This window comes from Cydia strobilella, chromosome 14, assembly GCF_947568885.1.
Source record: "Cydia strobilella chromosome 14, ilCydStro3.1, whole genome shotgun sequence".
NCBI classification, from domain to species: Eukaryota; Metazoa; Arthropoda; class Insecta; order Lepidoptera; family Tortricidae; genus Cydia; species Cydia strobilella.
The window spans coordinates 2,136,239-2,152,023 of NC_086054.1; the positions used below are offsets into that span (position 1 = coordinate 2,136,239).

The following is a 15,785-nucleotide window of genomic DNA, read 5'->3' on the forward strand; positions in this document are numbered from 1 at the left end:
TTGCCTTATATGGTTCATGTTATACTCATGTCCCAGAGCCTAACTAGCGCCACCGGAGAGATTAGGAACTATTATTTAAAGCTGAAAGCGGTCACTTTTGCAACAATTCTGCCATAAGAGATTGGCATCCTTTCTATACCATCCATAGTTCGAATAAAGCCGTTAGATTGATTATAAACCGAATCTTTTGCACAAAGGAACGTATTCTACACTATAGCAGAATATCTATGGATAGTATAGAAAGGATGCCAATCTCTTATGGCAGAATTGTTGCAAAAGTGACCGCTTTCAGCTTTAAATAATAGTTCCTAATCTCTCCGGTGGTGGCGCTAGTTAGGCTCTGGGACATGAGTATAACATGAACCGTATAAGGCAACAAATAACCCGACCAAATTACGTAGGTTGTTTTTGGTAGTATTTCGGTGTATGGTGGCGCCGCATAATTAATACTGTTTTTTGATGGACACTTTTCATACATAGAGATTTGGCTCCTTTATATAGTCTCCATGAGAATATCTATAGATAAAGCTCATTTTCAACTAAACATATAATGTATCTTCGGTACCATTTCGTACCTTTTTCCAGTGGCAATCTATATGAAAGTCGCTAGGGACCTCATACTATTGTCACTGTGACAAGGTACCAAATGGAATTCCTTGACCGTAAAAGTCAACAACACATGTCTGTTAGACCGTATAGAAGTAAACTTTATCTCTGCGGAATAGGGTCCAATTTGTAATAATTAGCAGGGCCAGCCAGGTCGGCGCGTTCGTCTGAAGGTCGCACAAATCGATATTTCGTCTCGCATGTACGCCACTGTCTTGGAGTATTATGTAGAAATAAAAAAGACTATGAAAAAAACTACAAACTATAATATTTCCTTCATGTGCATTAGTAGGAATTTTACTAATTTTACACGATTAAGTCCCGTCGTTGTGAATAATAATCGAGGATTTTGTTGTTCCAAAATATTGTCTTCGGTTACCGCGTTAGTTACTCAAGAAATAAAACTATGAAAACGGATTGTATCGCGTATATTGAATGTATAATACATCCCGACGTTTCGAACCCTTTACAGCGTTCGTGTCAACGGGTGACTGAGGAAAAACTACAAAGTGCAAAACCCACATACTAAAAATAATGAATCATCATAGACTATAAACTTTAAGGCTGGTTGTACATGCAAAATTCAATATACGCGATATAATCCGTTTTCATAGTTTTATTTCATAAGTTGTTCCAAGTTCAATTTAAAAGCCTTAGAAATTAATTTGCACGCTTTGTTCGTAACATATATTCTATTTTATTACCTTTACCTATGTATATTATTGAACGTAGGTATATTTGGGAAGTTTTTTCATTTTCAATTAACACAATAATTTGAAGCACGATAACATAAAAATAAAATGTGTGTTCGTGTAACCAATGGGTGCAATTTCCACTGGAATGCACATGGTATGCAGAATGCACATGGAATGCATACCAGCTACTAATAGTATAAAAAGTTTGAACTTGACATTCGCGTTATAGCGTAATGTATTATGTTGTGTAACCCTGACTTTTAAAACATTTTGTTTAGATACATGTACGTGGTGGCCTAGTGGTAAGAGGCTGCGACTTTAAATTCGGAGGTCGCGGGTTCAAACCCCGGCTCGTACCAATGAGTTTTTCGGAACTTATGTACGAAATATCATTTGATATTTACCAGTCGCTTTTCGGTGAAGGAAAACATCGTGAGGAAACCGGACGGATCCTAACAAGGCCGTTCCCCTCTGGGTTGAAAGGTCAGATGGCAGTCGCTTTCGTAAAAACTAGTGCCTACGTCAATTCTTAGGATTAGTTGCCAAGCGGACCCCAGGCTCCCAGGAGCCGTGGCAAAATGCCGAGATAACGCGAGGAAAGAAGAAGAAGAGTTTACATACATGTACGTACAAATTAGCCTACATGTATTTAATGAGATTACCCCGTGATGGTACATACCCATTTTACTTTAAGGTTAAAACTCGATATCGTTTGTATTTTTTCGTCAACATTGTCTGAAAGTACAATACTTTTAAACTGCAGTCACTAATTTAGTACTTACAAATTAAATCGTAATATGGGGCATTTTCTATGAAAAGGAACCTTATTGTCGATGGCGGTTACGCCGCACAGCGTCGCGCAGCATTGTATTTATATCGGAGCATAGTTTAAAATGGAGTAAGCGCCATCGACATTAAGGTCCCTTTTTATAGAAAATAACATATTTATCACTTTTCTAACCTACAAAGTTATGAAAACATTTGTTTTGGTGAAAGGTGACTTTACACACCTAAGGTGACCTTAAGGTGTCTTTAATATTGTCAATCAATTGTATCATTGATGGCTTCTATTAGTATCGAATAATCGTAAAACGATATCATAATAGAGATAAAATTACAAGATTAAGAGCAAGCTCGGTTCTCCATACAAACGTAGTTCCGCTCTCATTTTAAGACGACTAGCTAGATTGCTCTGAAACTTTATACTTACAATAGAATAAGGTATATCTAGGTCAGTAATTTATTTAGCTTCAGATGCAATAGTAAAAACAATTTCAGCGAATTTAAGTTTTTCATACATAACTTGTTTTTGATCTATTTCGTTTGTTTCATATACTAGAGATATATAAACTAACTAGCTTTTGCCCGCGACTTCGTCTGCGTGGACTTAGTAACCCCAGCTAGAGTAAGAATAGCGCCTGGAGAAAATCTTATAGCAATTATTCAATTTGAGCATATTATGCACACAAATTAGCAGACACTTCATTAATTATCTCAATTCCATCCCGCTTTTTACTTTCTTAAGGGATGATTTTCGGGATAAAAACTATCCTATGTCCTTCTCAGGGACTCAACCTATCTCTATGCCAAATTTCATTTATATCGATTCAGCGGTTTAAGCGTGAAGAGGGAACACACAGACAGACAGACTTTCGCATTTATAATATTAGTATGGATTACAGACCTAGATATACCTCATGTCATTGTATGTGCAGTTTCATTTCAATCCAACACATAGGTAGTTTTAAAATGAGAACGAAACTCCGTTTGTATGGGAAGATTGGGAAGGTGAAATTCAGCCGAGCTTACCGGGGACCTAACAAGTTGTTCTACGTAAGGATACTCTGTTGCTCCGTAGATACGAGCTATTCTAGACATTTTGTCAATTTTGTACAGACAATATACTTGTACAGTAAGCTGCAGAGTTAAGTGACCAAGCGTAAACAAATTTCTATGCAGTGGGGTCACTAATTGTTGTAGCTTACTGTACGTTTATAATTTTAATAAAAGAAAGACGAGATGACATAAATCATTTTCGTCACGTTTTTTTCAAAACTTTCAAATTCCTCAAATTGCATTAGGTATTAACTTTACAATTTTTTGCGATCAGTCCAATTGAATTCATACTAAACGTTGTAGAAATACAGCCGTTTTAAAACGACCAAATCAATTAAGCGGCCGTTCGCGCTTGCGGGGCCGCCGGGGACGGCGCCGAAGCCCTACCAGTGCCTAATACTGATTCATTGACCAACGGACGGCATGATATGAACTCAATAAAATAAAGAAAAAAAATATAAAATAGTTATAGTCAACTTTTTGTCGTATCGTCATGATATCACTGATGTAGTGGGCAATGTCGGCATCAAATAGATATCGATATATGGCCACAGTCGGCAGGAGTGGCCATATCGGCATATATAACTCATCCGGATCTAAAATTTGTGCCATGCCACTTTTATATTGATCTTGTGGACTATATTATATCTCGATATTGTTGTGACCATGAAAGGATATCTAGATAAGTAGAATAAGTCTGGAGTCACCTGTTTAAATATTTGCTCCTGCCTTTCGTCTCCACCTATCTCTGTTTTTAAATATTTGCTCCATATTTCGTCTCCAACTATTTCTGTTTTTAATTTTTGCTCCTGTCTTCGTTTCCATCTCTGTTTTTAAATTTTTGCTCCTGTTTTTATCTCCACCTATCTCTCTTTTTAAATTTATACTCTTATTTTTGTCTCCGCTTAATCTCGGTTTTTCAATTTTTGCTCCTGTTTTCGTCTCTACCTAACTCTGTGTTTATTAAATTTATATTCGTGTTTTCATCTCCGCCTCTCTCAGTTTTTGAAGGTTTGCTCCTGTTTTCGTCTCTATCTCTGTTTTTACTTTGGTACTTTGTTACGTGGCAAACGCAATCAAAACATACCGTTATTGTATGAAGAATCACACAGAACACTCGCCATTCCTTTTTTTTCATAAAACATTCACAGATGCAACATTACACGCTATTCTCAATTTTTGGGAACAAATCAAATTATTTTTCTTAAATATTTTGATTTGTGTTTTTCAAGTAGTCACACTACTATATATAAATTATTATATATAAGGCCGGATCCGGCCTTCACCACTGGAGGGCTTCGTCACTTTTTCTTTATTATATGACATCTATTACAGTTTATAATTAATACACGCTATTGTAATGTTGCTGTGAATGTTTCATGAAAAGCATCTATATCTAGCACGTACAGTCGAAGGCAAAAATATCGATCCAGACAAATGGCTCAAAAATATATGAACACGACTTTATTGTCTAAGTTGTAAGAGCGTACACATATTTTTGAAACTTTGGGAATGTATATATATTTATGCCCTTGACTGTACAAATAGCAACACTTTTAAATGTCCATCGATGACCTTATGCCTTTTGTAATAAGCTTTACGAACTGTCAGACTGTCAGTTAACAGTGTGAGCGATGGTACAAGATCGTGTGTGTATAAAAATAAAGTTAGCCGGCTTGGTGGTCGATAAAATCCGGGTTGCGATAAAATTTTCATGTCCTATGAATGCCGGCCTGGAAATAGTTTCCAGCGGGTTCGTGTAAACTTCCGGCTTAGTTATAGCGTTGTTTGTTTGGTGAAAACTACTGTTTCATAAATAGTACATTTATGGAGCAAACCTAATTTATAAGCAGGTAAAAGAAGGCGTATGGTCACGCGTTGGGCGGGAAAGAATAACGTCAGAGACAAACGCCACACGGCAGCTAGGCTAGCATGCGCACTGCCCGCACTGGGTCCAAGACAGCATGGTTCAAAATTATCCAGATAATTATAGTCTTTGATAATTATCACAGGTATGGATGCAGGGGCAGTGGATGGTGCTATATTTATTTTCTGTGAATTCTTTTATAGTAAAAAATAACGATTGGGGCGTTTTTTGCTATGTACAAATAAAAACTGACCTAATATTGATTAGTTTTTTATTAAACATTGAAATATAAGATAATCATCGTGTAACAATCAAATAATATTTCGTAAATTTTAGGTTATTATCAAATCGATAATTATCAGGCATAAAAATCACGATAATTATCAAGATAACTATCATTGATAATTATCCTTTCGAACTCTGCAAGACAGAGCGGCTTGGAGAGCACTGGTGAAGAGTGTCTAAATTTGTCACGTGCCTCAGCCATGAGGATACGATAAGGAAGAAGGAAAGTAGGCGTAGGTAAAGAATACGATTACCAATTCATATTTATCTATGTATATGTTTAGTCACTCAATGACAAAGCTCAATAAATAAATAAATAAAATTATAATGTCAGACTGTTTCTGCATTCTTGAATACAATAAATACTTATTTACACAAAGTGAAACCTCAGTTTCACCTATAGTTTTCTTAAAATCACGTTTGTACGAAATGTAAGGTAGATACTAGATAATTTTGTGGAATGACTAACAAACAACTTGTTTTTTGACAATCTTGACCCACTACTTTCACATTTAAGTAATATGTCATTTTCATTAAATTGATAAAAAAGTCAAATGATTATGATACTGATAAAATATTATATGGCGGTTCACGAATTAGTTTGTTTGATTGTTCTTTATTTCTAGGTAGCTACCGTAATGCTTAATAGAATTTGTCGAAATACTTTTTTTTTTTAAATCAACTATTCTTTAAATACCTTCATAATCAATTAATCAGCGAGTAGCGACGCAGAGCAGAAGCGAATATGTCAAATTTCCAATTCATTTTGTACCTACATGTAATTTAACCCCCATATTTTTTATCGAAAATTTCACGCGAATGAAATTAAATGGCGCAGTTGGTAGTAGCTTAAAAAATAACGTGTCAAAAGTTGATTTTCAGAGTTCAGACCCCTTAGAATATTGAAGTACCTCTAAATTATTGAACATCGTACCTGCGTATTCCAGTCACGAGGGGCGCAGAATTAAGCAACTTTTTAAGACACTCCGGGTTATTTCTTTACCTGCTTTTGACATCCAGTATATATTGAAACTTGAGATATATAAAAAAACTAGGGCTCCCGGTATCCGTGTTACACGCCGATACGAATACCCGTGTTCTTAAGCCCGGCGGTACTAAGAACCCGGTTTACACGGAACCGCCGGGATTCGAAAACGTTTCGAAGGAACGTTCCCAAGAAACGTATCTCAGACACGTATCTCCGTTTACACGGGTACTTAAGACCGTTCCGAACGGGTCCAAATACTCCGAACCAGTTTGAGCCAATGTATGGTAACAAGGTCCACTATTATTATGTTGACTTCAGATGAATTCGTTTGTCGTACGATTTTTAAAGTGAAGCTTTTATTCTATCGCCCCAATTTATTAAGTTAAGATTAAAACCGCGATTTTAATACCGTAAATCGAATTAATTTCCGATTTTTTTAGTTAAATGCCTACAATCCGAAAAAAGTTTCACTTGCATCGTGGTTTCATAAAACCGCACAATTACTTTTTTTTTTAATTGTTTTTAACCGTATTGATAAAACATAGGTACTGAGCCATCTTCCTAATCTTCCTATGTTTAATAGTAGGTATACATAATTTTTATTTTAAACTATTTATATCATTTAATAAAACCGATTGCTTCTAAGCTAATTACAAAAATTTGATATCGATCATAGTTTTTTTTTATAATTACATAATGGTATAGTATTTTCGTTAATAATAGGTGTGCAGACAGAATACAATATTAATTAAAAATAACAGTTTAATTATTTCGTGGTTATTTTTATCTCGGATCTATTACTGCTTTGCGAAAACAACAAACCTGCCAACGGCGCAAAAAAGTTATTAGTAGGTACACAAAAGCGGGATTATCGAGTAATTTTACCCAAGAACCATAAAAACTCATACTACCTTGGATAACTTGCGATAACATTGCTAATTACATTAAGATAGATCTTTAAATTGGTAATCATTCATAATTCACTTTGGTCACTTTCGCACTAGCGTTCAGGTAATAAACTTAAATGCGCACGTTGCCGACCGGTGGTCCATCCATCCATTGTTTTCCAATATCCTTTTGTTTGTCATCGTCGAAAACATGTAGGTTCCCAAACTATTATCACAAGTGTCACCGCCAATTACAAGCTTTATGTAGTTGTAATAAGGTCAAAACATCTGCACAAGAAAATGTTTTCAATTGTTTTGTAGCTGCACCGCACTAAAAAGCGTTTTACTGTGGTAAGAGTTACCTAAAGTAAAAACAATTAGAATTTATTGAGAAGGTGCAATTTTATCAAGTTGATTTAAAGTGTTTATTAATAACTATAGCGACCCGCCCCGGCTTCGCATGGAGAGTCAAGCATAATAAAATACATTCTGTAACAAGTATTCACTTCGGAAGCCTAATCATACTAAGAGTTCAATGTCCATTTATCTGTCACCACTCACTAGGCTGTATCTCATGAACCGTGATAGCTAGACAGTTGAAATTTTTACAGATGTATTTGTACGGAACCTTCGGTGGGCGAGTCCGACTCGCACTTGTCCGGTTTTTTTTAAAGTTAATAATGGGTTAATTATTCTTAAAATATAGACAGACAGCCATCGCGCAGTTTTTTGTAGACCAATGAAAGAGAGACAAGTCCACCATACATTGATATCAAATAGATTGGGCAGCGTTTTCGATTAAGCCAGCGTGATTTTTCTAACTTCATTAGCAAACATCGTCATATTTCTACCAATTTAAACAAAACCTTAACAAAATATACACATAAACATTCCCAAAGAAAAACTTTATTCATAGGTGAGGTCTGGTTATCGCGAACATACAGACAGACATACGGACCCGGCGGGGGACTTTGTTTTATAAGGTTTACCTACATTATATGACAAGAAATACAATTTCATATCATGTTCTTAAATTAAACTTAAAATAAGCGCCCTGCACATATACTACAGAAGCAAGTTAAAATTGTATTTTTTTATAAATACTTACTTAATGCCAATTTCGAACATTAGTTTGACTTCCTGCCTACATACTGAACTCGATGGTTCTAATATTTTTTTTAAATAGGTACTAGCAGGTTTTTATATTATATTGCTAACCCGCAACGTAAAAAAAAGTAGCTATTTAAAGTGCTATATAAAATACTATACTTTGATAAGAAGCGTGAATACTCTTAATACCTATTGCAAGCAAAAACTACATGCTCAAGAAAGGAGTTTCTAAACCGTTTATTGAATTTCGACTCTATGACCCACGGAATAAGGTTTAATATGACAGAAACTCGTCATGAATCTTTTGTCTATTCATTTGTAGCTGGCGTTTGTTCCTTCGCTACTATCGTCAAGGACGTGTCCGGAGCCACGGATAAATAAGATACGTATCTTCGAATACCCGTTTATCCGTGTACACGGGTCTTAACTACACGTTTCTTAATTAAACGTGTGGAACGGGCCAGAAAACCGTTTACGTATTATTCGGAAACGGGTATTCGAAACGTGTAAACGAAACACGGATTCGACCGCGAGCCCTAATAAAAACTGTGAGTAATCAGAGATCAATCTAAAGCTGGTTAGTAAGAAAAACGGTACTAATGTTGGTGACTTAAAGCACAAGTTTGTTTCGAATCGGTTTTGGTTATGGATTTGACATGAGTTTGGGATGCGTTGCGAATTTTGATGTTGTCATTAACTTTTTGATATACCCCATTTCATATACCATGGCCCGATTCAACTTGAGACCGTTATTAGGCGTAAACAATACGAGTAGTGATAACAAAGATACCCGGCAAAACCTATTTTGCGGCGTCGTGTCACTTTCCAGTCTTGATCCTTTCGTGTTATTTTTACCCTTTCATGTCAGTCTGTTTTACTTCAATCGCGCGTAAAGATTACACGCACACACTTTATTTATTTATTTATATACATTGTCACTCACAGTCACTCACAGAGAGTCAGAAGTCCAAGTTGAAGGTATGCCAACGGGCTATTGAGCGTAGCATTTTAGGTGTGAAGAGGACCGATCGTATCCGGAACACAACGCTGCGCGCAAAAACCCGCATTGCTGACGTCGGTGAGAAGACTGCTAGGCTCAAATGGGACTGGGCCGGTCACGTCTACCGCATGCATCCAGACAGATGGGCTAGCAAAGCCACCAAATGGATGCCAGAAGAGGGGCGCGGACCCGGCAGGCCCAGACGGAGATGGCGGGACGACCTAGGCACCTTTCTCAACAACTGGCCGGAGGAGGCACTATATCGGGAGTCGTGGAAAACAAGGGGAGAGGCCTTTGCCCAGCAGTGGGACACCATAACGGGCTAGTAAAAAAAAAAAAAATATATATATACATTACTGCACAATTTAACACCAAAAGAGTACAAATAGAATAGAATAGAATAGAAAGATGTTTATTGTAGTTCGTGTGTTACATTCTGTCCAACAAAGCGGTGGCGGTGGTGTATTCGGCCTGTGTGGGTGTGTCAGCTACTTACGATCTACTTATGTTTGTCTGAGAGATCTGTATTATAAGTGTCAAGTAGTGTGTGCTGTATGCTTGTTAGTGTATGTACAATAGTTATTTGTTATACAAGGGTGCAAAGTTGTATTTTACCCGCGAGTGTGGAATTGAAACGCGAGCAAGCGAAAGGATTCTATAGTCGAACCACGAGCGAAGCGAGTGGTTCTAAAATAGAATCCTGAGCGTAGCGAGCGTTTCAACACACAAGAAGTAAAATACATTTGCACCCGTGTGTTACACAAAACTTTTCCCCTCACTATAGCGAGGAAAGTGCAACATCCACAGGCGTTAGATCATCTTCATCACTGGAATCACTTATTTTTGTACGATATTATAACAGAAAACACTGGAAATTCTGATTTTTACGTGAGTCGGTGAGAAGTGCTTTTAAGTAAAAATTTTGTTGACAATGTTGACATTTCTGTTCTGACGTATGAAATGTCAACGATGCGTTTTGAAATTGCATCGACTCAACTTGTGCATTCAGAATTATATTTAACATCATTATAAAAAATCTAACGTTTCTTATGGAATTTTAAGGTTTATGACTTAAAATTATTAAATAAATCTAAATTTGGTATTTTTTATTACATTCTCAAACCATTTATTTAATGATAATTAATATCGAACGAACCATTATTATGAGCGTTTTACGTTTTGTTATCTGTCAAGCTACTTAAACATGCTCCATTCAAGGTCAAATTACTTTCCCCACTAGTGGATAAAATGCGTTTTTCTCCGCTTGTTTTAAAGGATAAAAGACGGCTTTCCGAGCTAGTGAGGGGAAAAGTAAATTTATATAAATTTAAAGTGTTGTTGAATGTTGACTTATCCTACTTAAAGCTAATTACAATCTATGGGGACGGGAGCGGTTGTTCGCTTGCTGAGCAGCCGATTCCTGTCATTTTTTGGTACATAACTTATTTCACCTAGTCTAATGTTAGTTATAAGGGGGTTGTACTGTCCGTGTCCGATGTAGACGTCACCAGGAGTCTTAGCACGGTACGCTTATCACTATGCCTGTCAAGTTCTAACAAGTATGTGAGTGCGAAAGTGACAGACTTAGTGATAGGGGAAACCATGCTGCGCGGGCAGGGGTGTCAAGATCCTCGATATGCATTTCGCGAAGTCGGCGAAGCATATCCTCGTTTAGGTCTTGTGCACGAATAGTACAAATGGCGATTTAAACGCCTTAAGGCATTCTCTACATATTTATTTATTTATTTAATCTTTATTGCACAAAAGAAAACCTTACAGTACAAAAGGCGGACTTAATGTCATAAGGCATTCTCTACCAGTCAACCTTAAACCATATATCTCATTCTCAACCATTGGGCTAAACAAAAACGTTTCAGTGTTACGAATCTAAACCTTTCGCCTACGTATGAACCACAACAACCCCCCATAAATGTTAACAGACGTTACCGGGAGTGTTATGGGTGTGCTCGTTAAGTTTACATTCGGAGGACGATTAAGGTCAATATGGAAAAGTCATATGTATCACTAGATAGTATAAAACAAAGTCGCTTTCCGATGTCTGTCCCGTCTGTCCCTATGTATGCTTATGTGTGAATGTCACGCCCTCGCCAGACAAAAAATGAAGGACTTTGGAACAGGCTATCTGGAACCAAAGGAATTCAAAACCATAAGGTCCATTATCCGGCATATGGAGATGGTGGGGACTCTTGAGTAGCGGACGGATCTTTCCTAGGGGGTAACTGCACAAAAGATCCCTATGGGTGTATCCGCAAGGGCCCCCGAAACTATAAGATAAGGTGTTCTCCACACTGACCTTACAGCAGCGTTGCTGAAACCCTTACGGCTCGGCCACGACATCGCGCGGCGGCGGCAGCGGCGAGCGGCGGCCATAGGTTGGAGCGAGACACAGCGATCGGACCTTTCGTTCCCACCTATGGCCGCCGCTCGCCGCTGCCTCCGCCGCGCGATGTCGTGGCCGGGCCGTTACGGCTCGGCCACCACTTTGCGCGACCGGCGACGGCGGTGACGAAAACCATACGTTGGAGCGGAACACAGCGATCGGACCTTTCGTTCCCACCTATGGTTGTCGCCGCCGCCGTCGCGAATCGAGCAGTCGTGGCCGAGCCGTTATCGCTGCATCATAGACATAGTATAGTAGATATAAACATGAAACCGAGTGACCAGGGGTAAGAGAAAGACATATTCATGTATTGACAGGTTAATGTATGGCAGCATAATCCTTTTTCTCTTTCACTCTTATAAATTTCGGTATTTCGCCATCGCCTCCTACCTAAAGCAATAAACCGAGGTTTCCCCGCAAAATTACTTTAACAGTATTGTTTACCATTATACCCGGCCGTGTGGACGTGCCCTAATCCCCAATTAGGGCGGACATAAAGCCGTGTCCACACGCGCGGGTAATGGCGGGGTTACGGCGAAATGGTCGATAATGAATTTTGGAGATATTTTGGCCCAGGGAAATTATAGGTAACATAATTTGGTGGAGAATATTGGAGCTATCGTAATGTAATTACGCAATGAGGGCTAACGCGTATGAATTCGCCGCTAGGGGCGCTAGTGTAGATGGTGGTCTTTTCCATAGTTCGAAATGTCAATTGTCACTTCAATGACTGACAGATGTGCTTTAGTCTTTTGGACCACCATCAACAGAGGCGCCAACTGGTGAGCAAAAAAACGATAGCCCTCATTTTGAAAAAATATTCTTGTACTTGTATAATATATTTAGAATTTCATTCCGTGCATTATATCCAAATTAATCCAAATCGACAAAATTAATTCCTTGTTAATTTGTAAGTATAAATTCTGGTGGTCTACTTATGACTGCAGGTACATTGTTTAATGTCAATTTTAACTTACTATATACGACACTAATTTAGTTTAGTAGCTTGAAACAACGAAGGCTACCGTTTTTGTACTCACTAGTTGGCGCCACTGTAGATGTAAGTCCAGAAAAACAGATCTCAAAATGTGCTTATTTTAATAAAATAAATACGTTCTAACATACACAAAGGTAACGTCTAAATGTGTCATTTTTTCAACCTGTTTAATTTTGCATATATTTTAGTTGGCATTTTTTTAATCAAAGATGGACAAATATTTACCATAATTATGAATAAGGAGTGAAAATTCCCGATAAAAAAGTTTGAAACCCCCAAAACTTCTATGCTTCTATGCATTTGACATTTTGAAAGACCTCCATCTACTCACTAGCGCCCCTAGCGGTGAAATTAAACGCGGTAGCCCTCACTGTCCCGTAATGAATTCACAGAGAAATAACACATACAGTAACTAGTCTCCATTGTCCACAGAGAATGGTCTGCTCTCGTACGAGAACCCGAACTACCACTTGGACCCGTCGCGCCTCGAGTCGGCGCTGTACAGCGACCTCTACGATATGCACGACGACAAAATGCCTGACGAGTATGACGCGTATCTCGACAATAGGAGGTAAGGAACTATAATTACTTGATTATGAAATACTTTAGTGAACTATAATGACTTCATTATGAAACACTTTAGTGAACTATAATGACTTCATTGTGAAACACTAGTGAACTATAATAACTTCATTATGAAACACTAGACCCGTCGCGCCTCGAGTCGGCGCTGTACAGCGACCTCTACGACATGCACTACGACAAAATGCCTGGCGAATATGACGCGTATCTCGACAATAGGAGGTAACGAACTATAATGACTTCATTATAAAACACTTTAGTGAACTATAATGACTTCATTATGAAGTTGGATCCGTCGCGCTTCGAGTCGGCGCTGTACAGCGTTCTATACGATATGCACGACGACAAAATGCCCGACGAGTATGATGCGTATCTCGACAATAGTAGGTAAGGAACTATAATAACTACATTATGAAACACTTCAGTGAACTATTTTAATGTAAGTACTTGAACAATCGCGAACGCGATCACTTTCAGTTCCCCAATACCTACGCCCTACGCACTTTGCACATAGCCAAATAAAGATCAGACATTTGATGACCAACTGAATGTAACTCAATATCTAAGTCTAGACGTTAAGACTAAACTGGTCGTAAAAGCTTAAAATCCAGTCAATCATCTACTTTTTAGTGTTCATAAAATGTGCACTAGATTCCCTGCAATGTTATCTCGTTTTCAGTAGATATTAGAAAGAGTAAACTGTCAGTGAGTGAAACTGACGTGTATTCTATTTTATGAGATTACGTACCGCATTTTTGTATACATCTTTCTACCTTTTAGTTATTCTTATTTGATATTCCGCTTGAATGTACCAAAACGTAAGGTTAGCGAACTGAAAACTACAAAAAAACCGGCTAAGTGCGAGTCGGACTCGCGCACCGAGTGTTCCGTACTTTTTAGGATTTGTTGTTATAGCGTCAACAGAAATACATCATCTGTGAAAATTTCAACTGTCTAACTATCACGGTTCATGAGATACAGTCTGGTGACAGACGGAGAGACGGACAGCGGAGTCTTAGTAATATGGTGCCCGTTTTTACCCTTTGGGTACGGAACCCTAAAAAAGCTGTATTTAGGAGATTTTCACTTTAATTTGATGAAAAATAAGCTGCAATCGTAGCAAAACTAATACATAACAATATGGAAACTAGTTACAACACATTAGTAATTCGACTGTAATGTTAGAAACTTGTAATGTTTACGGTTAATCACCATGTTACAAAATGATGATTTTTGACAATAATTTCTGAGTAAAAATAAATTTTTAGTATAATCTGTAATTAATGAAAACTGCATTCTTAAATTTGTGGGGCTTATTATTTTTAAATAATTAAAAACATTTAAATTTGTGATTAAATGTGTACAACTTGGTTAACTCTAGAACAACCCCCTGGTTAAAGGATGACTCACGTTAGACCGGGCCGTGTCCGGGCCGGAGCTTCCGGCGCTTACTTTTCTATGACATGACAGGTGATCACGTGATGCTTTCCATAGAAAACGAAGCGCCGGAAGCTCCGGCCCGGACACGGCCCGGTCTAACGTGAGTCATCCTTTATACTGTCCTATAGGGTGGAAACTATTAGCCAAAATCTATAAGGCAAATAAAAAATTCCTAAATGCAAATTTGTAGTCAGTTAAATAGCCTATCGATGAATGTTCGCAATAATTTATTTTAATTAAAAATTTGCGAGATATGACCGCTCGAAAAAAGGGCAATTAACTGATGAACAACTCACCCTATGCACTGTGCGTACTTATTATATATATTTACTAAGATAACACTTAAATATAAGATGGCAATCAGCATCTCTCATAGAATGGACTGTCATCGACCCCCTGACCTCTTCAAGTAAAAAATCAAATGAACATGCATCCTATGGGATCATAACACCCCAGTTTTTGACATAAGTCATTATAGAACCGTGCAGCGTTGCGTAACGAGTGCACCGACCTGCAGTGCTCACTGCGCAGATGCTCTATCGATCGTCACGTGCAATATGTGCATACAAAAAACTAAACTAAAAAAACTAAAAATATTTAGTGAAAACCGACCTTATTATTAAGGAAGACGACTCAAATTCGTACTACGGTATAGAAAGTTATACCGAAAAGAAAGAGCATATCTACCACAAGAACTAGGTAGCGAAAACTAACCTTAATAATAAGCGAGAAGACTCAAATTCATCCCACGGGGTAGCTATAGCGACCAAAAAGAGATTACGAGTATCTTCCATACATGCGAAAACTGGCGCTATGACTAAAGGGCCCTGACTATCAGTCCGCCGGACGATATCGGCCTCAGTTAGAATAAAAATTTGACAGTTCCGAACAACTGACAGGCCGATATCGTCCCGGCGGACTGATTGTCAGTGGGCCCCTTAAGCGAGAAGTAATGTAATCATCCATAGAGCTAAACGAAAATAAAAGAGCATAAGAATTTGTCTAAATCTTGCGGAAAGCGACCATATCACCGAACAGTGAGAGTGAGACTCAAATTGGAAGGGTCCCGTTTTTACCCTTTGGGTACGGAA

At 38.0% G+C, this 15,785-nt stretch overlaps 1 protein-coding gene across 5 annotated transcripts in view; it reads left to right on the forward strand.

The window, feature by feature from the left end:
* Nucleotides 1–15,785, forward strand: part of LOC134747028 (protein Fe65 homolog) — a 104,186-nt gene that overhangs the window by 56,962 nt on the left and 31,439 nt on the right. For 2 of the 5 annotated variants that reach the window (XM_063681578.1, XM_063681580.1), the window contains one exon: nt 13,105–13,243. In XM_063681578.1, coding sequence (XP_063537648.1) covers nt 13,105–13,243 — 139 coding nt within the window. Of the gene's footprint in view, nt 1–13,102; nt 13,244–13,384; nt 13,477–13,546; nt 13,642–15,785 lie in introns of those variants that run through there. The other 3 variants (XM_063681581.1, XM_063681583.1, XM_063681582.1) reach the window with 3 other exon arrangements.